Genomic DNA, 27,199 nt, shown 5'->3' with positions numbered 1-27,199 from the left:
TAAGGCACAGCAACAGGCTCCTTGGCCCACAGTTTCTGCACTGAACACAATGCCAAATTAAACTAATTCTCTTCTGCCTAAACACAATACATATCCCTCTATCAACTATCAACTATCAACTATCTACAGCCTCCTAAACTTCCCATTGCAGTCCTTTCCATGCACTACCATACTTGTAAAAAAATTTACCCTGCAGATCTACTTTAAACTTTTCCCTCTCTCCTGAAGTGCATGTCTTCCACTACTTGACACTTCAACCCTGGGAAAATGATTCAGACCACCAACCGATCTATGCCCCTCATATTTCTGTAGAATTCTGTCAGATCCTTCCCCCAGCATCCTTTGGAATGCTGGGGAATATCTGGGGATATTCCTTTGGAATATCTGGAATATTTCCAGATACTTTGGAATGCATTGTGACCAAAAAACGTTTGACAATGGCACGGGAGCTTCATGCTCCACAGTTTTCTAATTTAATACTGAAGACCTGCTTGATGGGTTGTACATTAGAAGGGAAAGGGTTGGGGTTATGTGGGATGTTCAACAGTCACCCCTATGAAGGCAGTGGAAAGAAGTGGCAAAATGATAGGATACAAGTTCCAAGAACCTAGATAAAGTGCCTCAATTTTTCCAATTACGTCTATCACCCAAATAGTCAGAGTTAATGTACTCATCCTGAAATGCCATATTTGAGCAAATACAACACTAATTTCACACACTGCAATTGGAGCAATTGACACCAGATCCCATCAGAAGAAGAACCTCTATCAATCGTGTAAATAATGCTCCGCTCCACCAAAATCTCACACACAGAACTGCTGCAAGCTTTGCCCAGCTTTCACACCTTGGCATCTATTCAGAATTTGCAAGCACATCAGTTAAATATACCACTGACTCCCTTTGTAAGCCAATGTGAAGAAAAATTTAACATCAGCAGCTACAAAGCACCGCAAAGAGGCAAGATTATATCCCACCTTCTATGGAAAAGTGTGCTGGGGAAACTGGAATAACTTTAGCGACTGCATGACCTTTGGCTTGGCAAAAACCAAAAGTTATTTCCATATGCTCATACTAAACCATCTTGGTTTCCAGGGGATGGAGAGAGCCAATTGAATAGGCAAGTACATGGCAGATCGAATATAATGTGAGAAAACAGGTATATATTTTTAAAAGATCAGAGATTATCAGGTTTTGATAATCAGTGGGACATCACCTTTTTCAAGCATAGACCACAGAAAATTAACGTGTAAGGAGAGCAAGCAAACAGGAAGACAAAGAGTACACTGACCTTTATTGCAAAATAATTTGTGTTTAAAAATAACTCACAGAAAATACTTCGAGCCTTAATGAAACTGCTCCTGGAACATAACGTACACGTCTCTCCTGATTTTCAGTATCTGTATCATTTTGCTTTCTAATTTTTAACTTCCTCATTCTATTATCCCTCTACTAACCTTATTCACTAACACCTGAAGAACGTCAAGATGGAGGCAAGTTGATGAAGTCGACAAGATCTGCATGGGTGCAGGAAGCAGCAGCCATGCAGTCATCAGTGCACAGAGAAACTGGGAAACCTGATTCCTGATGAAGGGTCTCGGCCCAAAACATCAACTGTTTACTGTTTCCCATAGTTGCTGCGTGCCCCCCCCCCCACCAATCCAGATTTATGACTGCATGGCTGCTGCTTCCTGCACCCATACAGATCTTGTCAACTTCATCAACTTGCCTCCATCTTCCACCCTGTCCATTTCTGACACCTCCCACCCCTTTCTCTATCTTTCTGTCTCTGTCTCTGGAGATGGCTTTATCTACTTATCTCTCTTATAAACCCACTGACTCTCACAGCTATCTGGACTATATAGCTCTTCCCACCCTGTTGCTTGTAAAAATGCCATCACCATCTATCAATTCCTCTGTCCCTGCAGCATCTGCTCTGGGGATGAGACTTTTCATTCTAGAATGAAGGGGATGTCCTCCTTCAAAGTAAGGGGCTTCCCTTCCACCACCATCAAAGCTGCCCTCAACCACACCTCTTCAATTTCGTGCACGTCTGCCCTCACCCCATCCTCCCACCACCCCACCAGGGATAGAATTCCTCTTGTCCTCACCTACCACTCTGCCAGCCTTCACGTCCAGCATATAATCCTCCATAAATTCTGTTATCTTCAACCAGATCCCACCACCAAGCACATCACTCCCTCACCCCACTTCCTGCTTTCCGTCGGGATTGCTCCCTAAGCGACCCCTTTATCCATTCATTCCTCCCCACTTATCTCCCTCCTGGCGCTTCTCCTTGCAAGAGGAGTAAGTGCTACACCTGCCCCTGGACCTCCACCCTCACTACTACTCAGGGTCCCAAACAGTCCTTCCAGGTGAGGTGACACATCACCTGTGAGTCTGTTGGGCATGATATACTGTGTTTGGTGTTCCCAGTATGGCCTCCTATATATCGGTGAGACCCAGTATCGATCAGGAGACTGCTTCTCAAAATGGGACTGCAGGGAACAGCAGCAGAAACTCCTGTTTAACTGGTATTGTATTTTCTATTCTTTGACTGTTCATGGAACGTGAGGAAAACAGAGGTATTTGGATGTGTAAGTTCACATTCTCTTCTGTTGAGACAATAACGGTACTTACCAGTAATTACAGATTCTCTCTGTGCCTCCCTGATCATTATTGCAAGGGTGATTCTTGTAACACAGCACTCTGACATCTGAGAACTATCTGTGAGTAATTGGCTTGAAGTAAATGTCCCAAACTCTACCTTTTGAAGACTTTATCAATTATGAAGGATCTGGGAAATCACCAGACATTTATAGAAATAGAAATGGAGGATGTTTCATGACACTGTTTGACACTTGAACCAGTTTAGATATTGATAAACGAGCCACTCTGGAATATTGTGCTTCCCTGTCATTGGAATCAGCTTTTCTTCGGAATTTGGGACAGACTAAGAGCTGAGGAAGAATATCGACAAGTCTGCTAGCTTATTGTTCCCATGCAAGAACAGCATTTCCTGTACTTTAAATGTTATTTTGGGCATCCTTACATTAAGTTAAAGATTTATAATATATCGTCATGGTTTGATACTGATGTTCTGGTAAAAGAGTAGATCCTCTGACTCACAATTAGCAACACCAGAAAGTCACTATCTTATTTTATCATGAATGAATTAGTTATTGACATCTATTTGCCAACTAAGTTAACATTTGTGGATCCAGTTTTGGGAAAGAGGTTCTGAGAATTTTCTTTAGTCTCATTTCATCCTATGATAGGAAAAGGGTTTAAATTAATAATAGATAATGTGCATTCCACTGACTCTGCCAACTTAGTATTGCCACTACTGGACTCAAGAGGAATAATTTTATCCAAATTGATTGGATGAGTTCCTTTCTCATTATGTCATCTGGGCCAAGGACTGTATTTGTAATCGCAGTCTTACTCTTCAGCACTTGCAGCATGAAGGTGAGAGGACAATGACACAAGAAAAATATTTACAGTGACTTTCACAACCATAGATTTCCCAACACACTCTTACAAGCAGTGAAGCACTTATGAAACATGGTCACTTTTGTAAAGTAGGAAAAATAGACAGGCATCCTCATGAGTTTATATGGTAAATTCATAGGATAGTTCAGCTGGTTGAGTGGTGTCATGACAGTCCTGCAGTCAACATCAGCCAAGGAGCTATTTGTGGACTTTAGGAAGGGGAAATTAGCACCAGTCCTCATTGAAGGATCTGGTGGAAAGGGTAACCACTTTCAAGTTCCTGTGAGTCGATATCTCAGAGAATTTATCATGGTGGCTGGCTCACATATATATGTAAAGGAAGTGTATAATAACGTTGAAGTCACACCTTTAAGAGAGCACATTCAACCACCATCTCACATTTTAACACTCATCTATTTTAACAACCTGCTTAATTTGAACCATATATTTTCTCACCTCTAAGTAATAAATTAACCAATTTTTACTCTCATTTCCTGATTTTGTTCAATACTAAGTATGCTGACTGGTTGCATCACAGCCCAGAACACCAATGTCCTTGAAAAGCTTACAGTATGTAATGGATACCACCCAGTTCATCACAGATACAGCCCTCCCCATCACTGAGCACATCTACAAGGAGCTCTGTTGCTAGAAAGCAGCATCCATCAGGCTCACAAACATGAGAAAGTCTGCAGATGCTGGAAATCCAAAGCAACACACACGAATTGCTGGAGAAACTCAGCAGGTAAGGTAGCATCTATGGAATAGAGTAAACAGTTGATGTTTCAGACCAAACCCTTCTCCAGGACTGAGAAGGAAAGGGGAAGATGCAAGAATAAAAGGAGGAGTGAGGGGAAAGAAGCTAGCTGGAAGGTGAAGGGTGAAGCCAGGTGGGTGGGAAACGTCAATGGCTCGAGAATGAAGAATTTCATAGGAGAGAAAAGTAGACAATAGGAGAAAGGGAAGGAGGAGGGAACCAGGTGGAAGGAATTGGAAGGTGAGGTGAAGTGAAAGTAGGAAATAGAGGAAGGGGGTGGGGGAAATTTATTCACTGGAAGGAGAAATTGATATTTATGCCATCAGGTTGGAGGCTACCCAGACAGAATATAAGATGTGGCCTTATCTTGGCACAAAATGACGCCATGGATCAACATGGGATCTGAATTAAAATGTTTGGCCACCAGCCAGCCTCCATCAAGGATCCACACCACTAAGGGCATGCTGTCTTCTCACTACTGCAATCAGGAAGGAGGCACAGGGGCCTTAGGTCCCACACCACCAGGTTCAGGAACAGTTATTACCCGTCAACTATCAGGCTCCTGAATCAGAGTGGATAACTTCACTTACCCTAACACTGAACTGATTCCCCAACCTATGGACTTACTTCAAGGACTCTACAACTTGTTCCCAATGTTTGTTATGTATATATTTATTGGTTTTGTTTTGGATTTGCATAATTTGTTGTCTTTTGCACATTGGATGTTTGTCCATCTGTGCAGTTTTTCTTTGATTCTATTGTGTTTGTCTACTGTTAATGCCTAAAAAATTAATCTCAAGGTAGTATACAGTGCATTATATGTATTCTGATAATAAATTTGCTTTGAATTTTGAGAGGTTCACATGAGACACATTACTCCAATTTTATTTAAAGTATTACTAAAACTTTGTCATTAAACAAATTGTATCTAGTGTTGTCTATCAGTTATTACATCAACTGATTTAAAGTAAGATATTCTTACCTTAGCAAATCAAAATATTAAAACAGGTTTCAATATATAAAAGCAAAGAGTACTTTGTTATATGTAACAAAGTGGTACACCCGCAACCCAGCTTCAATCATTCCCTCCAGTATTCTGCATTCGGAATTTGAACGTTCGCCATATGACCATAAGATATAGGAGCATAATTAGGTCATTCAGCCCATTGAGACTGCCCACCATATGATCATGGCTAATTTATGTTCCCTCTCAACTCCATTTTCTTGTCTTCTCCCTGTAACCTTTGATGCCCTTACTAATCATGAACCTATCAACCTCCTGGCTTTCACTGCCATCTATGAAAATGCATTCCTTGATTCACCACCCCCTGGATAAAGAAATTCCTCCATGTCTCGATTCTAAAGGAACAGAATCCTATCCTGAGGCTATGCCCCCAGGTCCTAGACTCTCCCACTACTGGAAACATCCTCTCCATGTCCAATCTATCCAGGCCTTTCAATATTCACTACCTTTCAATAAGATGACCCCTTACTCTTCTAAACTCCAGTAAGTACAAAACCAGAGTTATCAAATTGTCTTCATACATTAACTCTTTCATTCCTGGGATCATTCTGGTGAACCTCCTCTGGACCCTCTCCAATGTTAGCACATCCTTCCTTAGATATGGGCCCAAAACTGTTCACAATACTCCAAATGTTATCTGACAAATGTCCCATAAATCCTCAGTATTACATCCTTGCTTTCATATTCTAGTCCTCTTGAAATGAATGCTAGCATTGCATTTACCTTCCTTCCTCATGAATCAACCTACAAATTAACTTTTTGGAGATCCTGCACTTGGACTCTCAAGTCCCTTTTCACATCTGATTTCTGAATTCACTCCTTACTTCGAAAATAGTCAATGCCTCTATTCCTTCTACCAAAGCACATGGCCATACTTGTTCCTATGCTGTATTCAATCTGCCACACTTTTCCCATTCTCCCAATCTGTCTAACTCCTTCTGCAGGCTCACACCTTCCTCCACTGCTACCTGCCCTTCCACCTATCCACGCACTTGACCAAAAAAAGTCATCAATGCTGTCATTAATTCTCCATGTGAAACCAATGGGTTTCTGCTGGTTGAGTCAATGTCATTGGATATCCCAATGATATGGTGGCTGACAGGTTAATCAGGACAAAAAACTTTGCATCATTGTTAGCTGGGGTTATCATCAGAGTTAAAAGGCATGTGTGAGAAAACACATTAGAGGGTAATATGTGGGAGAAAGGGATTTGTGGAATTACTCTGAAAGCCAGTAAGGATTCAGTGGTTCAAATGGCTTCCACTTAATAACAAAGGGGAAATATAAACATTCATGGAAATGCTTCCTCATATTCAGTAATCTGCAGTAAAATATTGCATTTGAAACTGCCACAAGGCTACTTTGATCATGAATGATGCTCAAGAAAATAAGGATTCTGAAGTAATTAATTTATTCAGACCTTTCCTCCACCAACAGACCTACAGAAACAACAAATGTCACAGGAGGAAATTCGCAAAAAAAAAAATAAAAGGCAAGTGTTTGATTCTATTTGCAATTCCTTGGAAAATAAAGGAGCCCATGCCGACATGTGGAAGATCTGGAAAACATTCAGGCTTGTGTTGTCAAGTCGCAAGCAACCTTCTTAATTGCTCATTGGTTTAGTGTGCTGAGATACATTGCTTTGCATGCTATTTACACAGATCATTATTAATATGCCAAGGTGGTACAAAGGGAAGGGCAAAACAGAATGCGGAGTATAGTGTTACAGTTATAGCAGAAGTGTATTGCAAGTAGACAATTTGTGTAAAGGCACAGAAGTGTCTAGGATTGACCATCTCCAGGAAGGGAGTGAATAATTACTTAAACCTCACAGTCAAAGACATCACCGTTGTCAGGTGTTCCATTATCAACATACTGAGATTCTCCAGAGACCAGAAATTAAGTGGAACCACCCACATAAATATCAAAAACTGTATATCCTATGCAATACACAAAGCACTGGAGGAGCTCAGCATCTATGAAGTGAAATGGACAGTCAAAGTTTTGAGCTAAGACTCTTCATATCAAAGTCCTTCAAGTGGATTCCAGATGAAAGGATTTAACCACAAATGTCAACTATCCATTTCCTTTGCTGACCCACAGCGCTTTGTGTGGTACATCTGTGGTGTCTCCCACTGTGTATCCAATGACTGAACAACTTAACTCTTTTTATCCAAAGATGTTTCCTCGATTTGGATAATCTGTTATAGCATATTCTCTACTAACCTAGATGGCTGCAGCTGTAATAACATTAATGAAGCTCAACACCATTCAGGAAAACTGCAAATGCAGAAATAAATAAATAAATAATAAATAAAGAAAAAAACAATCAATCAATCAATCAATAAATAAACAAGCAAACAAGCAATCAAGCAAGACATATTGAGAACATGAGATGAAAACTCCTTGAAAGTGAGTCCATAGGTTGTGGAAACATTTCAATGATGAGGCAAATGAAGTTAAGTGAAGTTTGGTTCAAGAGCCTGATGGTTGATGGTTGAGGGGTAATAACTGTTCCTGAACCTGATGGTCTGAATCCTAAGGCTCCTGTACCTTCTTCCTGATGCCAGCAGTGAGAAGAGAGCATGGCCTAAGCGGTGAGGGTCCCTGATGATGTATGCTGCTTTCCTACAATAGCATTCCGTGTAGCTGTACTCAATAGTGGAGAGGGCTTTACCTGTGATAGATTGGGCTGCATACACTTTTTTTTGTAGTATTTTTCATTCAATGTGTTTCCAAACCAGGCCATGAAGAAACCAGTCAATATACTCTCCAACACACATCTAGAGAAGTTAGTCAAAGTTTCCGACGTCATGCCAAATGTTCACAAACTCCTAAGGAAGTAGGAGCGCTGCCTTATTTTCTTCAGAATTGCACTTACATGCTGGGCCCAGGATAGGTCCTCTGAAATAATAACACCAAGGAATTTAAGGTTGATAACCCTCAGCAACTCTGATTTTCTGATGAGGACTGGCTCATGGATTTGTTTTCCTCCTCCTGAAGTTAATAATCAGTTCCTTGATCTTGCTAACGGTGAGTAAGAGGTTGTTGTTTTGGCAGCACTCAGACAAATTTTCAATCTCCTTCCTACATGCTGATTTGTCACCACCTTTGATTCAGCCTACGATAGTGAGTCATCAGTAAACTTGAATATGGCATTGGATCTGTACTTAGCCACGCAGCCATAGTGTAGAGCAAGTAGAACAGGGGGCTAAGCACACAGTCTTGTGGTGCACCTGTACTGATGGAGACTTTGGAGATGACATTGCCAACCCAGACTGACTGAGGCCAAACATCAGAATGAAGAAGAAATGTGATCAAAGTGACTTTGACTATTGAATGCTAGACAGGGTGGCAATAGTATCTCAGAAACTACTTATCTCCTGCGAATTCCAAGTACAACAATCTCCAGAGTTTACTGAGAATGGTGCAAAAATGACAAGCATCCAGTGAGTGGCACTTCTGTGGGTGAAAATTCTTTGTTAATGAGGGAGGTCAAATGAGAATGGTCAGACTATTTCAGCTGACAGCAAGGCAAATAATTACACATTACAACAGTGGTGTGCAGAAGAACATTTTTGAATGCACAACATGTCAAACCTTGAAGTGTATTGTCTACAGCAGCAGAGCACTATGAACATGAGGTAACTAATAAAAGTGGCTACTGAAAGCAATTCGAAGAAATGAAGGAAGTAAGCAAGTCTGTCATTAGTAACCAAATGCTATTAAGGTCATGATAGGATGCAAAATGCTATTTGAAAACAAATTTGTAAGAGGTGTCAACTTTGGTGGTAACCATCTTTCTGTAAACTTGTTAAGAGAAATGTGGTTCCTTATAAATAGATACAGATAAGACCACAATGAAGAAGGAGAAAAATGTTGATTGAGCTTTGCATAATATTAACAGCTCAAAAAGAAGGAATTCACCTGAACAACCCAGCCCATTATGTATGTTCCACTCAAGCCTTTTCTCGCCATATCTCATTGAATCTTGGCAACATATTCTATTCTTATATGCTTATCTAGGTTCCTTTTAATGCACCTTTGCTGCACATACACCTTGTGGTAGCAAGTTCCACATTGTAACCACTTTTTGGTTATGGAACTTTCTCCTGAATTCTCTTTTCGATTTAAAAGTAACATTACTTCTCATTGGCTGTGGAATATTGTTGCTAAACTTTTCTTAACAAAGGCTTTTATAATCTGGAGAAATAAAGTGAAAAGTAGATAATCATGCAAAAAATAGTTTAGACGATCTTCAGAGTACTGAAAATAATTCCAATATATACAAATTATACAGAGCACTGGTGCAGGATAGTATAATGATGATGTCCTCTTGTATTTTTTTCTCTATTCACTATATGACTGTGTATTCCTCAAAATTGCCTCACCATGATTTTTACATTCTTTTTCCAACTCACAAAGTGAACACTGATCTCTTTCCCTTCTGTCTTCAAGTAATATTATGTGTTTGCTGATCTAAAGCTTAATTTTCATTCTGCTATTTCTTCCCTATCAAAGATATTCTGAGATTTGTCTGTAGTTAATTTTGCAGTAGATTATTTTTATTTGTCTATTATATTACCCTTTGGTCCTCTTACATTACTTCATCAAAGAATTTAAGGTGTGCTGAATGTTTTGCCAATTGTTCTTTGTTATAGTAAAATATGAAAAAAAGACTTAGGAGCTTGATAGGATAAATGCAAGTTTTATACTGTTTGAACTGCTTCGGTCTGGTAGGCACTTCAGATCCCTCCAGACTAAGACTAATAGGCACTGGGGAAGTTTTTTCCCTACTGCGGTCACTTTGCTGAACAGTTAACTGCCGATTAACTGTCGGCTAACCATTACTTGGACTGCACTACTTGTATGTATAATCTATATTTTCATTTATATTTATCATTATTATTGTTATGAGCAGAGAGACAACACCTGCTGGAAGTAAATTCCTTGTATGTGCACAGCTACTAGTAGGCGATTAAAGTCTGATTCCGATTCTGATTCTGAAATGAAAACACTTATATTTGGAGGCTGGGAAGTAGGAGTAAGGGTAAAAGGATGGACTATGATTATTATTGGGAACTGATAAAATGCATTCCCAGGATTATGGAGACACCCAGCAATATATGAATCATTTGGAAGTGTACACAATCTGCAGATACTGCAATTATTGTTAGCAGAACAAATAGCTGAAAACAGATTGTTAGAGGAATAACCAATTGTATGGATAAAACTTATGTACATGGTATGTAATGTTGGAAAATAAGGTTTTGTTCCAAAAGGTTAAATAATGAAGATTGAGATTAATGAAATGTACAGTACAAGTTATTTTAAAAGAAGAATTTCTTAAAGCAAGCATGGTGAAATTGGAATTTTGACCTCTGGAAATACATTCCAATAATGCATACTGAAACCCTGAACACTTTTTCCCATCAAAGGGTTGGTGATCGCTGAAATAAATTGAGAGATTTTTCATGGATGAACGTAAACAGATTTAGATCTACTTATGTGTATACTAGTCTTAATTTCACTAAAGGGCTAAATAATTTAGTTTTATCTTTCATTTGAAAGTTACATTTTTTATGAATAAATAAAATACAATATCTTAATAAGGCATTAAGCTAAGACAAACTGTGCCTATTTAGTCACTGATGCATGGAGGTAATTATTGCTTTCACTTGGGAACCTGATGATACAGATAAATGAGTCCCTTTATCAAGAACAAGTGTGTGGCACCCAACAGTTTAGAAAACAAAACATTGCCTGTCAGCTTCTATTACAAGTGTCTTCAGTTACACGGTCCAGCTCCTGACTTCATGATGTGGAGAATATTGGAATTCTAAACATATATTGTCAAAAAATGTATATCCCTAATTTTGCAGTCAGGAAATGACTCACATTCAGGTACCCAAACACCAATTAATAAATCGCAGGTGAAACCAGGATAGTTGGTAAAATCTCAGATGACAAAGAAGAGGTGTATAGGACTGAGACAGATTGTCTACTTCCATGGTGTTGCAACAACTACCTTGACTCCACGTCAGCAAAACCAAGGAATTGACTTTGAACTTCAGGAACAGAAAAATCTGGAGAACGTACATCAGACCCCATTGAGGGGTTGGTAGTGGAAAGGCGAGCAGCCTTAAGTTCTTGTACGATCTCTCCTGAGTCCAATACACTGGTGTAATCACAAAGAAGGTACACCAGAGACTATACTATGGTTAGGAGTTTGAGGAGAATTGGCAAGTCACCAATGAGTCTAGCAAATTTCTATAGAAAGCATCTTGACTGGTTTCATTGCAGCCTGATATAAAGGCTCCAAAACACAGGATTGGAAGAGGCTGCCAAGGGTTATAGGCACAGCCAGCAATATCTCAGGCACAGGCCTACGCACTGTTGAAGACATCTACAAAGGCCTATCCTTGAGAAGTTGGCATCCATTGCAAAGGATCCCTACACTCCAGAACATGCCCTCTTCTTGTTACTTCCATTGGGGAGGTGGTACAAAGGTGTGAAGGCCCACACTCAATGATTTAGAAACAGCTTCTTCTCCTCTTTCACCAGATTTCTGAACAGTCTACTATATGAACCCATGAAAACTACTTCATTGTTCTGTTTTTTTAACTCTATATTTTATTTTGTAATTTGTAGTAATTTTGTGTCTTTGCAGTGTCCTGCTGCACCAAATTACAAATTTCAGTGATAATAACCCCTCATCCGAATGAGAAATTTTCTACAGGGTTTTGCACTAGAAATTGTTATGATCAGAAATCTATTCCAACACAGCACCACTTGCAATGCACCTGGGATTTTGTGGATCACATTAACCAATTACACTTCAATCAAACTTAATGAGATGTGCAATCTAAACCACATAATGTAAATTAGTGGTATTAGGTTCAATATTAATCATATACAAAATGCAAAATAGAGGGAGGGAAAAATATTGAGAACATTACAAAGGCCAATGTGCGAGCAGAGTTCAGGAAGTTGAACCCTCGTAAAGCATCCAGCCCAGATGGGCTACCTAGCCAATTATTAAAGACCTGTGCTGATCAACTGGCTGGAGTGTTCACTGAGAACTTTAAAACCTCTACTTCAGCAGTTTGAAGTAACCACTTGCTTCAAGCAGATTTCACTTATTCTGGTGCCTAAAAAGAATGTGGTACCCTGCCTCAATGACTAACATCCAGTAACACTTACATCCACAGTGCTGAAGTGTTTTGAGAGGTTGGTGATGAAACATTTCAACTCCTGCCTAAAAAGTGACTTGGATCCACTCCAATTTGCCAACTGGCGCAAGTGGTCCACAGCAGATACCACCTAATTGGCTCTTCACTCAACCATGCAATATCTGGACAGCAAAGATACATATATCCCGAATGCTGTTTACCAACTACAGCTCAGCATTCAATACCATCATCCCCTTAAAACTAATCAATAAGCTTCAAGACCTTGGACTCCTCTTCTGCAATTGGATCCTCAATTTCCTCACTTGCAGACTCTAGTCAGTTCGGATTGGCAACAATATCTCCTCCATGATCTCCATCAGCACAAGCGCACCAGAAGGCTGTGTGCTTAGCCCCCTGCTCTTCTCACTTTACACTTATAACTGTGTGGCTAAGCACAGCTCCAAATCCATATGCAAGTTTGCTGATAATACCACTGTCATAGGCTGAATTAAAGGTGGTGATGAGGAGGGTGATTGAAAATCTGGCTGAGTGGTGACACAACAACAATCTCATACTCAGTGTCAGCAAGACCAAGGAGCTGATTCTTGACTTCAGGAGGAGGAAACCAGAGGCTATGAGCCAGCCTTCATTGGAAGATCAGAGTTGGAGAGGGTCAGTAACTTTAAATTCCTTGGTGTTATAATTTCAGAGGACCTGTCCTGGGCCCAGCACAAAAGTACAATTACAAAGAAGGCACCACAGCACATCTACTTCCTTAGGAGTTTGTGAAGAGTTGGCATGTCATCTGAAGCTCTAACAAACTTCTATGAATGTCTGGTGGAGGTTATATTGACAGCCTTCTATGGAAACACCAATACCCTTGAACAGAAAATAATGGTTATGGTCCAGTCCATCGCAGGTAAAGCCCTCCCTGACATTGAGCACATCTACATGGAGTGCTTCACAGGGAGGCAGCATCCATCATCAGGGACCCACACTACCCAGGTCATGCTCTCTTCTCACTGCTGCCATCAGGAAGAAGGTACAGGAGCCTCAGGAGTCACACCATCAGGTTCAAGAATAGCTAGTAACCCTCAACCAGCAGGCTCTTGAACATGCAGAGATAACTCCACTCAACTTCACTTGCCTCATCATTAAAATGTACCCACAACATATGGACTCACTTTCAAGACTCTTCATCTCATGTTCTCGATACTTATTGCTTATTTATTTATTATTATTATTTCTTCCTTTTTGTATTTGCAGTTTGTTGTCTTTTGCACACACACTGGATGAACACTCAAGTTTGTGCAGTCTTTCATTTTTATTGTTATTATTCTATTATGGTCTTATTGAGTATTCCCACAAGAAAATGTATCCCGGGATTGTATGTGCTGACATATGTGTACTTAGATACTAAATTTACTTTGAACTTTGAACTTTTGAACAGAACTAAATGAACAGGAATACATTTTAAAATCTACAATAATAATTCAATTTGAAGAAATCGGGCAATGTTCAATGCCAGATTAATTGACAGTTTGAAAATAAAATCTTTATACATCAGATTAAACAAGCTGTAACCTTACCTGGTGAGTTTAATGGCCTTCTAGAGAATAAATACAACATTCTCACAGATTTTTCAATGGAGTATCATCGTGAGATATGCCTGAACTAAAGCTTCTAAAAAAAGGGTAAATTGATCAGCAAATTCCCAATTTCCAGATTTCATTGTGTTTTTGCAGTCGTCTGATGATGCTGCCTGATTCATTTTCTATTTATTGGAAGGACTGAAATTTTCTTTGATGCTTTTACCAGAGATTTTAAAAATTAAATGATGCACAATCATGCTTTACAACCAGAAACACTTGTGCCTTTCACACGAGAAGAACAAAACACAGGTAAATCATTCAAAAAAAAAAGATGTTTGGAGCGAGGCTTTACAGTGCCTTGGAGAATTAAACAAAGAACTACAAGCAGCATCCACAGTTATTTGAATGATGGATAAAGTATATTATTTTATAACCCTCTGGCTTTCACAGAAAATGAAAACCAAAATAATCAGTCCAATGATGTGAAGCAGGAACTACGCAACACTATGTTTCACTTTATATCCAATATTCAGATTAAAAAGTAGGAGTATGAATGAAACTGTCACTTTGTTTTTAATAGACAAGAAGCTCACTTATAAAGCATTTTCATAAACTTAATACATCAAAGCTCATCATTGTCTAAAAATGTCCAGTAGCACAGAAGTCACCATTTTGAGCTTTAATTGCACTCAAGTAACTTCATTTTCTTATTAACTAAGTCTTACATGTTAAATGTTGTAGAAATATTATAATTACAATCAATCTTACAAGTCTTTATTCTCCACTGAGTAAGTACTCACCATGACCCCAGTGTTGATATGAAGGCAGTGTAGTTGCAAATGGATCAAAGCCTCTGCCAAGGTTGATGAACCTTCTTGCATGGGGAAACTGCTTCTTGATAGGTACTTCTGCATTATATTCAGCTTGTTTTCTCTCTAAAATGACTTTAATGCAAAATAATAAAACCACTAAACAAAAGTACTGGAAAATTCTACACCAAGTTTTAAACAGTTGAAACTTTTCACCATCAAACTTTAACTGAAATATACCAAAGAGGTTTCTTCTTGGAGCAGCTGATGTTAATTTGCAGTTGAATATTGTGGAAACGACTTGAAATACAGACCAAAAATTGATTCTGAAACCTTAAAAGTAAAAGTGGTCATTGTGAGAACAGATCCTAATGAGGAATTTAATTAATTGCAACCTTCATATAACACAGGTCAATTTTTTTTCTATTTCTAATTTGTAAGGAGAAGCTTACTGTTATGTATTTAATATTTCAGTAATATTTGGGTAAGATTTAAAATATTTGAGTAATATTTTAAATATATAGCTTGATTAAATATTCTTTGCTTTTTAAATAGTTTATTGTAATTATACATGAATGGTATATGTCATCATACTGCCACGTCAAATCTCGCTTAAAGTAAAATCAAAACTAAGACACATTCTCCTGGGCTCCTGTCTTTTTGTTGCAATTAGTTTTAGGTTTTGGAGTTACAACACATAACATTGAAGCAAATAATTTGGCCAATGAGAAGCGTGTACCAGTTTTGCTGAGTGTGATAGGTGTAAAAGCATACAGTTTTCTTAGAACTTTGACTGCTTCAACCATACCAGCTGAAATTAGCTTTGCTGATATCATAAACAAGCAAAAATCTGCAGACATTGGAAATCAAAGCCACACACAAAACTTCTGGAGGAACTCAAGCAGGCCAGGCAGCATCTATGGAAAATAATAGAGTCGACGTTTCAGGCCGAGACCTTTCATCAGGGTATCATGAACTCAATGTATGAACGTTTAAAACTGAAACCACTAGTGATTGCAGTGCATTTTAGCTGTCATAAGTGGAATCAAAAGGAAAGGGAGTCCATTTCAGCATTTGTAGCTAAGGTGAAGAGATTGCCTGAGCATTGTCAGTTCAGTGATAGGCTCAATGAATCATTGACAGATTTGTTTAGCTTGCGGAATCTTAAAAGAAAGTGATCAAAAACAGCTCCTAACTGAAACACAACTAACATTTAAAGAGCAGTTCAAATTACTGTATCAATGGAAACAGCAGACAGAGATACAATTGAGTTGCAGTCAATAATGAAAGTGAGCATGAACTAAATTGCAATGTCTCGATGGAAGCCTGCTTGGATAAACAAACTGTGTTTTCATTGTGGCAGGAGCTCACGTACAGCACACCAATGCAGGTTTGGAGATGAAACTGACAGAAAATGCAACAAAACAGGACACATACAAAGAGCATGTTGGATAGACAGAAATAAATGGACTGCACAAGGAAGAGATAAAGAATCAAGTTGAAGTTTCAAAAAGAGCACTTGACCGTATGTTGTAGATGAACAATTTGATTGTGATGAGAGTGACACAGGAATGTGTAGACTGAGATTTACAATGTGAAAATTGACAAGAGACAAGCAATATGGCTTACACCAGAAGTGAACAGCAAATTAATTAAAATAAAATTGGACACTTGCTCAGCTGTTTCAGTTATTCCAATAAATGAGTTTGAATGTCATTTCAAAGGTACTGAACTGAATCCTTCAGATATCGAACTAAGAACTTTTACTGGAGAAATGATATGATATTCGTAACAGTGAAATACAACAAACAACAAGACACATTGGGCTTCTACGTATGTGGTAAAAACAGAAGGGCCAGAATTGTGAGTGGCTGAGACAGCTACAACTTGATGGAGATCTCGCTACCATTCGCATGCCACGCATGTGAACTGAAAATGAATTAGGAAGGGTACTGAATGATGCCAACAACTGTGTTCAGGGATGACACTGGAAAACTCAAACATAACTAGGATAAAATTGTGTCAAATGGAAATGTCAAACCCAAGTTTTACAAAGCCCATTAGTTCCTTATACCATCTGTGATGAAGTAGCCAGTGAGCTAGATCGCATGGAGACTGAAGGAATTCTTTCCAAGGATGAGTGGAGCCCATGGGCAACACAGTAGTCCCAGTAGCCAAGAGAAAGGGTTTGTCAGGATCTGTGGTGATTTAAGGCCAATATCAACCCAATACTGAAATCCATACCCTCTGCTCAGGATAGAGGAGATCATTGCAAATGGAGGGGATCACTTAGGAAAATGGACTTACCTGAGGCCTTCCTATAGATGGAGGTTGAAGAAGAGTCCAAAGTGTTTCTCACCATAAACATCCACCAAGGCTATAATAAACTTATTTTTGGAGTAGTATCTGTACCTGCACTCTGGCAGAAAGCTATAAACCAAGTGCTGCAATGGTGCCCAGATATTCAGTGTTACCCGGATTACACCATCATTATCAGTAAGGATAACAAGGAACATCTCCAAAATGTCAAGAAAGTGTTAAAAAGATTAGACGATTATGGGCCTAAAACACAATGAAACAAGTATGAGTTCTTTAAACCGAGCATCACTAACTGTAGTCACACCATTAATGCACAAGATTTACAAAAGTGTGCTGAGAAACTTCAAGCAGTGGTGGGTGCTCCAAGGCCAAAATATGTGTCACAGTTGTCCTTTTCAGGAATTGTCAATTATAACAGGTTCCTGCCAAGCTTGGCCACTATGCTCTACCCCTTGAACACTTTACTACTGAATTGGAAGAAATGACAATGGACAGAGCAGTGTGAGGTGGTTTTCCAAAAGGTAAAGGAAATGGTGACGTCAGACACTGTACTCACACATTATGATCCACATTGTCCAGTGAAGTTTGCTGTGCATTGTTCAGGATGCAAACACTTCCAGAAGAAAGTTGTCTAAAGCCTTCAGGACCACTTTCCTGCAGACCCAGATTCAACTCATACAACCACCATGGAAGAGGCCCCAGAACCTGAAATTGTTTCACAGCCACAAGTCTCACCTGCTAAACAGAGTGAACCCTCCTTGGCAGGAAAGAGATTATCCCACAAGCATAAGAAGTTCTCCAGAGTGATCAAAGCTTTAAGCCTGAATAGGACAATTTAAAATTTACTATGCGATGGATGTCTATATAGTAGCTGCATTATATAGTACACTGTCTATATGGTTGAGAAGCATTCTATATTGAGTTGGAGTTTATAGCTAAGCAGGAAAGAGTGTTGTGTATTTAATTTTTCAGTAATATTTGTGTAATGTAAATATATTGTTTGATTAAGTACACTGCCGAAGTAATTCATTATAGGTTATATGTGAATAGCATAGAATAGGTACATGAATAGAATACATCATCATACTACCACATCATACATGCTCACCTCACTTAAAGTTAAAATGAAACTAAGACACGTTCTCCTATGCCCCATCCTTTTCTTGCAATTACTGTTGCAGAGCAGCAGAGATGATTCAGCGGTGAACGATAACTTTAATAACAAACCACAAAATAACAAGCTATGAAGGTCCACAGAACCAGAGAGAGCAGAAACTAAACACAACAGGCATCAAGGGAGAGTGAAAGTCAAGAGCAGCTGGTTGAGGCCTGCTGCTTCAATGGGTGAATGAGGACTGTGGACGAGAACTGGGGTTAAATAGGCTGCAGGTGTTGAGTCTGGATTGAGCGGCAGGTCAATCCCTTCAGCTGGGTGGAGGCTGGAGGGAGGTTACCTGCATGTACAGGCTGGGAGGGGTCAGTGGGAGTGTGCCTGACTATAAAACCGGAACTTGTTCATGACTTGGATTGTAACAATCATTTTATAAGGTGCTAGATAACAAACTACCACTCAGATTAAGAGCCAGCCAAGTTTGAACGGATATCATGGCATGACAAAAAGATTAACAAATAAAAAATATCAGCTTGGAAAGCTGTACTGAGTGCACTGCCTTAGGATGCCTCCGAAAATAAGGAGGGGCAAGCAGAATGGCCATTGTGTGAGTAAGATAGTGTCAGATTGGCATTTTCTCCTCAGGCTTGGGTGAGTTAAATACAGTATTCAATAAGTTTCTTCTTCTTTCTTCTTCATTCCTCAACGGTTACAGCACAGTTACAGCATTGAGAATGGCAGCAGGGGCTGTGTTCTGTTCTGTGTGTGAGATGTGGGATTTCTGGGAGAGCTCCAGCCTCCCGGATAACCACACCCTGCACCAGGTGCACCTAGCTGCAGCTCCTCAGAGAACGTGTTAAGGAACTGGAGCTGCAGCTTGACGACCTTTGGCTCATTCGGGAGATTGTGGAAGTGATAGATAGGAGCTATAGGAAGATAATCACCCCTAAGTTACAGGCAGCAGGTAACTGGGTGACTGTCAGGAGAAGGAAGGGTAATAGACAGCCAGTGTAGAGTTCCCCTGTGGTTGTTCCCAATTGCCAGGGTCAGGGATGTTTTGGATTGGGTTCATGGCATTCCAAAGCAGGAGGGTGAGCAACTGGAACTCTTGGTAAATATTGGCACCAATGACATAGACAGGAAAGGTGAGGAGACGTTAAGGGGTTGCTGTTTGTGCGAAGCAAGACTGAGGGTAGGAATAGGATGATTCGGTGGCTGAGGCATTGCTGCGGGGAGCAAGGGTTCATATTCTGGATCATTGGGATCTTTTCCAGGGAAGATATGGCCTGTACAAAAGGGATGGGATACACCTGAACCCGAAGGGACCCAATATCTTTACAGACAAGTTTGCTAGACCTGTTCAGGAGGATTTAAACTAATTTGGCAAGGGCGTGGGAACTGGAGTGAGTATCACTAAATCATGACTGAAAGAAGATTACCGCTGGGAGATTAACGTCCAAGTATATACGTTGGATTGAAAGGACAGGCAGGAAGGCAGAGAGGGTAGGGTAGCTCTGTTAGTAAAAAGTAAAATCAAATCATTAGAAAGAGATAACATAGGATCAGTAAGTGTAGAATCATTGTGGGTAGAACTAAGAGATTTCAAGGGTAAAAATACTCCTATTCGATTTATATATAGACCTCAAAACAGTAGTAAAGATGTGGTCTACAAATTACAAGGGGTGATGGAAATGCATGTCAAAAAGGCAATGTTACAATAGTCGTGTGGATCGGGAAAGTCAGGTTGGTACTGGATCCCAAGAGGGGGAATTTGTAGATTGCCTACAAGATGGTTTTTTAGAGCAGCTCATTGTTCAGCTCACCAGGGGATCAGTTATTCTGGATTGGATATTGTGCAATGAACTGGAATTGATGAGACAGCTTAAGTTAAAGGAACCCTTAGTGATCATAATATGATTGAATTCACCACGGAATTTGAGAAGAAGATAGAAAAGACAGCTTTATTAGTATTACAATGGAGTAAAGGGAATTATAGAGACATGAGAGAGGTGCTCGCCAAAATTGATTGGAAGGGATCACTAGCAGGGACGATGGTAGAGCAGCAATGGTGGAGTATCTGGGAGCAATTCCAAAAGCACAGGATAGACACGTTCCAAAGAAGAAGTATTCTAAAGGAAGGATGATGCAACCATGGCTGGCAAGAAAAGTTAAAGCCCACATAAAAGCCAAATTGACAGCATATAATAAAGAAACAATTAGTAGTAAATTAAAGAACTGGGAAGCTTTTACAAACCAGCAGAAGGCAACAAAAAATAAGTCATAAAGAAGGAAAAGTTGGAATATGGAGATAAGCAAGCCAATAACATTAAAGAGGATAACAACATTTTCTTCAGACATATAAAGTGTAAAAGAGAGGAGAGAGTAAATATCAAACCATTGGAAAATAATGTTGGAGAGGTAGTAATGGGGGACAATGAAATGATGGAAGAACTGAATAAGTATTTTGCATCAGTCTTCACTGTGGAAGACACTAGCAACATGCTGGAAGTTCAAGAGAGTGAGGAGGCAGAAGTGCATGAAGTTTCCTTCACTCTGGATAAGATACTTGAAAAACTGAAAAGTCTGAAGGTGGGTAAGTCACCTGGCATACACGCCAAGGTCCCAAAAGAGGTGACTGAAGAGACGTAGAGACATTAGTAATGATCTTTCAAGAATCAATGAATTCTGGTATGTTTCTGGAGGACTGGAAGATGGTAAATGCCACTCCACACTTCAAGAACAGAGAGAGACAGAAAAAAGGGAAAATGATAGGCCAATTTGTTTGACCTGAGGGGTTGAAAAGATCTTGGAGTCAACTGTTAATGATGTGGTTTTGGGGTATTTGAAGGCACGTGATAAAACAGGTCATTGACAAGTAAATTGATTTACTTATTCTGTAATTGATTTATTTATTTATTATTATTATTATTTTTATTTTACTTATTTCTTTCTCTTCTATATGATGTATTGCATTGAACTACTACTGCTAAGTTAACAAATTTCACATCACATGCCAGTGATAATAAACCTGATTCCGATAATCAGTATGGATTCCTTAAAGGAAAATCTTGCCTGGCGAATACTGCACATTGGAAATAACAAGCAGGATATCATGCACTTGGATTTTCAGAGGCCTTTGAAAAAGTGCCACACATGAGGCTACTTATTAAGTTAACAGCATAGATAGAACATTGGCAAAGAGTGGTCTGCGTTGGGACTTTTTAAAAATATCATTTATCAATGATTTGGATGACGGAATAGATAGATTTGTTGCCAAGTTTGTGGATGATTTTAAAGTATGGATGTTTCTCTTTCAGAGCAACGACTCTCCCCTTAGCACTACCTATTTATCTAGTGTCTGTGCATGTGCTGTTGTCCACACATGCATCTCTCTTTCTCACTCTCACTCTCTCTGTCAAAGAATGCTGATGCATGGATCTCGTGTTGTGATTCCTTCTAAACTGACCAGAGTGTTGGAGAACCTGCATGAAGGACACTTGGGTACAGTCAAGATAAAGAGTCTCACCCAGAGCACATGAGATGGCTGGGAATAGATAAACAGATTAAAAACTTGGCCAAAAACTGTTCAAGATGCCAAGAAGTTCAAAATGCACCCTTCCCCTCAGGCATTGTTACACCCATGGGCGTGGCCATCTTCACCAGGCAAAGAGTACATACATATTGACTTTGCTGGGCCTATCATGGACTCCATTTTATGATTGCTGTGGATGGTGAAGCTTTGTAAGGCACTGGTGAGGTCTTACTTTGTGTATTATGAACAGGTTTGGGCCCATTATCAAAGAAAGAATGTGAAAATATTGGAGGGGGTTCAAATAAGATTCACAAAAATGATTCTGGAATTGAAAGGCTTAGCATACGAGGAGCATTTGATGCTTCTGGGCTTGTACTCACTGGAATTCAGAATAAAGGGGAAATCTCATTGAATGTTGAAAGGTCTCTATAGAGTTGATGTGGAGAGGATGCTTCCTAATATGGCTGACTCTAAGATCAGAAGACACATTCAGAATAGAGGGGCGTCCATTTAGAATGGAGATGAGAAGTAATTTATTTAGCCAGAGCATGGTCAATCTGAGGAACTCATTGCCACTGGAATCTGTGGAGGCCAACTCATTGGGTGTATTTAATAGATTCTTGGTTAGTCAAGGCATGAAGGGATAGAGGGAGAAGACAGGACATTGGGCTGAGAGGGTGATGGAACAGCCATGATGAAATGGTGGAGCAGTCTCAATGGGCTAAACACCCTAATTTTACTCGTGTATCCTCTGTCTTATGGATCAGTGATGAGGCTTTAACCACTTATGATATAACTTGATAAGCCAGATAAAAAAAATCAGGGCATCTTGGCTATATTTTCTATTGATGCAAAGATAGTTAGGAAACTGAATTGTGAGAAGACAGAATGTCAGCAAAGGGAAAGAGGCAGGCTAAGTGAGTGAATAACCATTGGGCAGGTAGTAGATAATGTGGGAAAATGTAAGAAATTATTAAGTCATTGATAATGGTGGGAACAATGGCAACGTGGATTATTGGTTAAATGGAGAGACAATACTGGTGAATGTATGAAATATGAAATGCAAAAGATTAACACCAAGGTAAGGTAAGTAATCAGGAAATCAAATGAATATTGCCCTTGATTACAGGGGACAGGTTTGAGGACAAAGATATGAACAGTTGCAACAACTGTACAAAATATTGGTCAGACCATACCTGGAGCATTGCAAACATTTTTAAAATCTTATTTAAGGAAGGATATAGTTGCATTGGATTATGTTTCATCAGATCAGAGATAAAGATTGAATTGTGCAGATCAATGTAGAAGGTTAGGTCAACATCTATTTAAGTTAAGAAGAAAAAGAGATGATCTTTTGAAACATAGAAAATTCTTAAGTGCATGCTGAGGTGGTATTTTCCTTCATTATGAGATCAAGAATAAAGAAGTGTACTTTTCGAATATAAGACAAAGAATGAGTATTAAGTAATGTCACCACATGCCATCATCTTATAATATATTTCACAAAAGTAACCACACCTTAAGATAATTCAGTGAAGATGGGTAATACAGGATATTCCTGGGTATGATAGTAGCTGTGAAATTGCAATTTGCCTTTTATGATCTTATTCACACAAAATTGAAATTAACAAGAAAATTTAATTTCATTAAAAATTTAATTATTAATAAGAAAATTAATAAGAAATTTAATAAGAAAATAAGCAAATGTGTAATTGTCCATTAATAGCTGTTAATTGCTGAGAGTCATGGCCTCAGCATTCTCCTGTAACATAGTAGCTTCCTTGTATATTTGACTCAGTGTATTAGCAAGCAAATTCAAGTTCAACACAAGAACATTTTATTCAACAATCCAATATATTACTGTCAACAGAAGATGCACGATCATCTTTATTGACATGGTAGAAAAATCAAGCACAACATTGCTGGAATAAAAATATAAAATGCAGGTAACAGTCAGCAAATCACACAGCATCAGCAGGTAAAGGTTTTGGACCGGAAAACGTTACCAGTTTCTCATCATACAGATGCTGCCTGACCTGATGAGTGTTTCCAGAAATTAGTGATTTTATTTCAGATTTCCAGCATCTACGATTGATACGAGACCCAGCCCTGCACTAGCCTCTGGATTGTACTGATGTTTTGCAGCTCCGTAATTCCCAGTGATCCAGAGGCCTCACAGCTCATAATGACGAAAGTGATTTCCCCATTTCAAAATGTCTCTGATAATCATATCATTTAGAGCAGGGGTTCCCAGCCTCAGGTCCACAGACTCCTCAGTTAATGGTAGGGGTCCATAGTGTGAAAAAGACTGGAATCCCTGATGTAGAAAATGTTAATGAAACATGGGGACAACATTGAAATGAACACCAAGGGAACTGCATTGATAATGGAATGGCACGGACTCAGTGATATGTCTAGGTATAGAGTGTATTCTAAACTCACATAGAAATATACTGTATGTCCAAAAGGTGCCAATATGAGCTTTCCAGCTATCCAGCAATCCAAAGATCAGTCAAACTCGAGCCAGTTCCTGTGACCTTAATATGTAATTGTATGACAAATTAAGTTTCAAATCTGCACATCTAACTGCAACCTAACAGAAAAGGTTGATTGTGGCTCTCTGTAGGCTGGACTGGCAACTTGCTGTATTTGTACTACACTCCAATAAAAGTGGTTCCAACAACAGTGCACTTGGAGAAATTTAATGCAATAGAATTTGTTTACTCCCATTGCTACAGTGGGTATTGCTTTGTGGAAGGGAGTATTAGCATATTGCCTTGAGATCTGTAGTTTGTACACTACATTAGATGCTATCTTGCATCAGGAACTCTACATGTGCAAGGCAATAACACACACCAAAGAACTGAGCTGAAATTGCTTTAAGCTGTGAAAGATGTACCGTTGTAAGTTTTCACAAATAAAACAAAGTGTATGTTTAATGAAACCTGTAACACATTTTATTGGACTCCCAAAGCCTAAACACAAAAGCACACTGAAAATCTTTACACATTAACGTCATTACATTAGAGCACGTTCTTAAAGTGAAACCCCTGCTCAATGATGGTGGTTGTGAATTATGCACATTTCCCCTAATTACATTGCTCTGCACCATCCCATGGCAAAGCAGCAATGGTAAGCATCAAACATTTTGAGGTCAGAGGTCAAAGGCTATTACCAAGGTGAAATGCAGCCACATTCTTAGCAACAGCTTAAAGACATGACTCACCAAGAACCAAAAGTGTGTGACAAGTTATAATTATTAACTGAGTAAGCTCCTTTGGACAGCAGAGTACGTTACAAACTATATCATTAAGATTTCGAATTGTCATTCAGTGTACTTTGCATGCAGCAAACCATTAAATGTGATTAAAACAAATAGCACCCACATTCAATTTATGTAGACCTAGAGGCTGCAATATGCATCAAAGAATAGATACTCTGAGATTCCTCCAATGGCTACCCTAACTCTGACTGCCTAAGTAACAAGGTTGTCATTCGCATAGCAATGCAGAACACAGTAGCCCAATATTAGTAGCAAACTACTACTGCAATTCAAGCAGTCAGAATGAAAATGAAAAATGCTCAGAAACTTAATTTTGACCAGTTTGTCTGCTGACAGGTAGTGCAACACCAACAGAAAGCCATTATCATGCCATCTATTTTTAGCTCAGATAGTGAACTTTATATGCACACTACACCACATCAAGGCATTCCCTTTTAGCTTTAAACATTATTTAACTGAACTCCTGTATAAAATGAAAACAAATTAATGTCAAATATCTGAGAATGCCATGAATATGCCTATCATTCAGAAACAATTTGTGACTTCGCTGCTTAATTTGCTGACAAGGTTGAGCAACATTAAATCGGTATCACTGAGCTAAAAGTATGCACAGTAATTTTTCAAGATGTATGGAGCTGTTTAATTATATTGACATTATGCTCTATAAATAAAGTGCTTCTAAATGGACCTTAAAACTGAAAATTCGCATTGCATTTTGCCACGTGTAGCACCACTTGATTATATGCTGACATAATTTAAAAGCCAAATCAGTATGTGGTTAATACAGTTTTCAAACAGATAATATGTATTTTAAATTAGTTAGGAGCTTAACATCTGTTGAATTTTCCTTGAAAAGATAAATTCACAATGAGAGTGTGAGACATTGGGGTCAAGAACTCCTTATTGTTATTGGGTAGCTGTTGGTTTCAGAGCTCACAAACTTTTCAAACTTTTTCATATCATCAGCAGAATAATAAATTATTGTCTTGTGATTCCATTCTATTACCTGTTACATACATGTTGGTTGGTAATGGGAAGAAGTTATTGGAATTTCTCACTGCTGCCATGATAACTCAGTTTCTGTATCTCACTACTTTTCCTAATTTCTGGCATCAATATAGTACCAAAGGAGATAATACTCATCTTGCACTTTCAGGTCCAATGTTAGAGAAGAAAAGGCAAATGGGGAAGCACTATGTAATCAAAGATAATTGTTGTTATAATGTTCATTTAAATACAGTTTGGATCTATCATAAAAAGGAGAAAATACTTCATTGAATTTCCTATCTTTAAAATAAACTTTCAATACAATAAACAAATCAGAAATAAATTAAATTGATCCTGAGGAATATCTAATATTCATGATCCATTATTAACAAACCTGTTTGGTCCAAATTAGTTTGTGCATCAAAATACTCATTATATTGATGTAATCATATAATCGCCATAATTATACTATTCAATGTTTTTTCTTTTCACAATAAAGGCTCAATTTCATTTGTGGGAAAAGTCCATTCAAAAGCCACTCCACAACTTAACGAGAACAGTAATTTTGTCACAGCAAATGCCTGAATAGTTCATAACTTGCAAATTACTTTAAGCACATTGTAGAAGAAAGCTGCCCACATAATCCTCTGATACTGCAGTGAAGCTCTTGGTTATAAAGAATATAAAAGGAGCAGAGGTATTAAATAAACTTTTTGCATGAAGCATAAAAAACTCCCCAACTAAGAGTCCAATGCAACCAAAGAAATAAAAGGAATGGAATCATTATTAGTAAAGAAATATTACTGGATAAATGAATGAGGCAGATAACTGATAAATTTCAAGAACATAATGATCTACCCTTCAGGATATTGACAATTTTGGCTGTAGAAATTGTGGGCAGCTTCCAAGATTCCAGATTTTTTCTTGCGGATTGGAAAGAAATAAATATGCTGCATTATTTAAAAAGGAAAGTGAGAGGAAACAGGAAACTACCAACCTCTAAGACTGACATTGGTACCTGGAAAAAGCTGGAATCTGTCGGATGCATTAAAAAGATATAAAAGATAATGAGCAAGCAGGGTCAACATATTTGAAATTCCTTGAGGATAATCCAGTAGATGGGG

At 38.7% G+C, this 27,199-nt stretch overlaps 1 protein-coding gene across 1 annotated transcript in view; it reads right to left on the bottom strand.

Annotated features, from left to right (window-relative positions):
• LOC132395719 (histone deacetylase 9-like) overlaps positions 1-27,199 on the bottom strand; it is a 470,412-nt gene that overhangs the window by 423,927 nt on the left and 19,286 nt on the right. Inside the window, exon 2 of the mRNA XM_059972669.1 lies at positions 14,835-14,978. Coding sequence (XP_059828652.1) covers positions 14,835-14,978 — 144 coding nt within the window. The remainder of the gene's footprint in view (positions 1-14,834; positions 14,979-27,199) is intronic.

The sequence above is a fragment of the Hypanus sabinus genome, chromosome 6 (assembly GCF_030144855.1).
Source record: "Hypanus sabinus isolate sHypSab1 chromosome 6, sHypSab1.hap1, whole genome shotgun sequence".
Lineage (NCBI taxonomy): Eukaryota > Metazoa > Chordata > Chondrichthyes > Myliobatiformes > Dasyatidae > Hypanus > Hypanus sabinus.
Note: the sequence above shows the minus strand (reverse complement) of the source record. Positions and strands in the feature narration are given on the sequence as shown.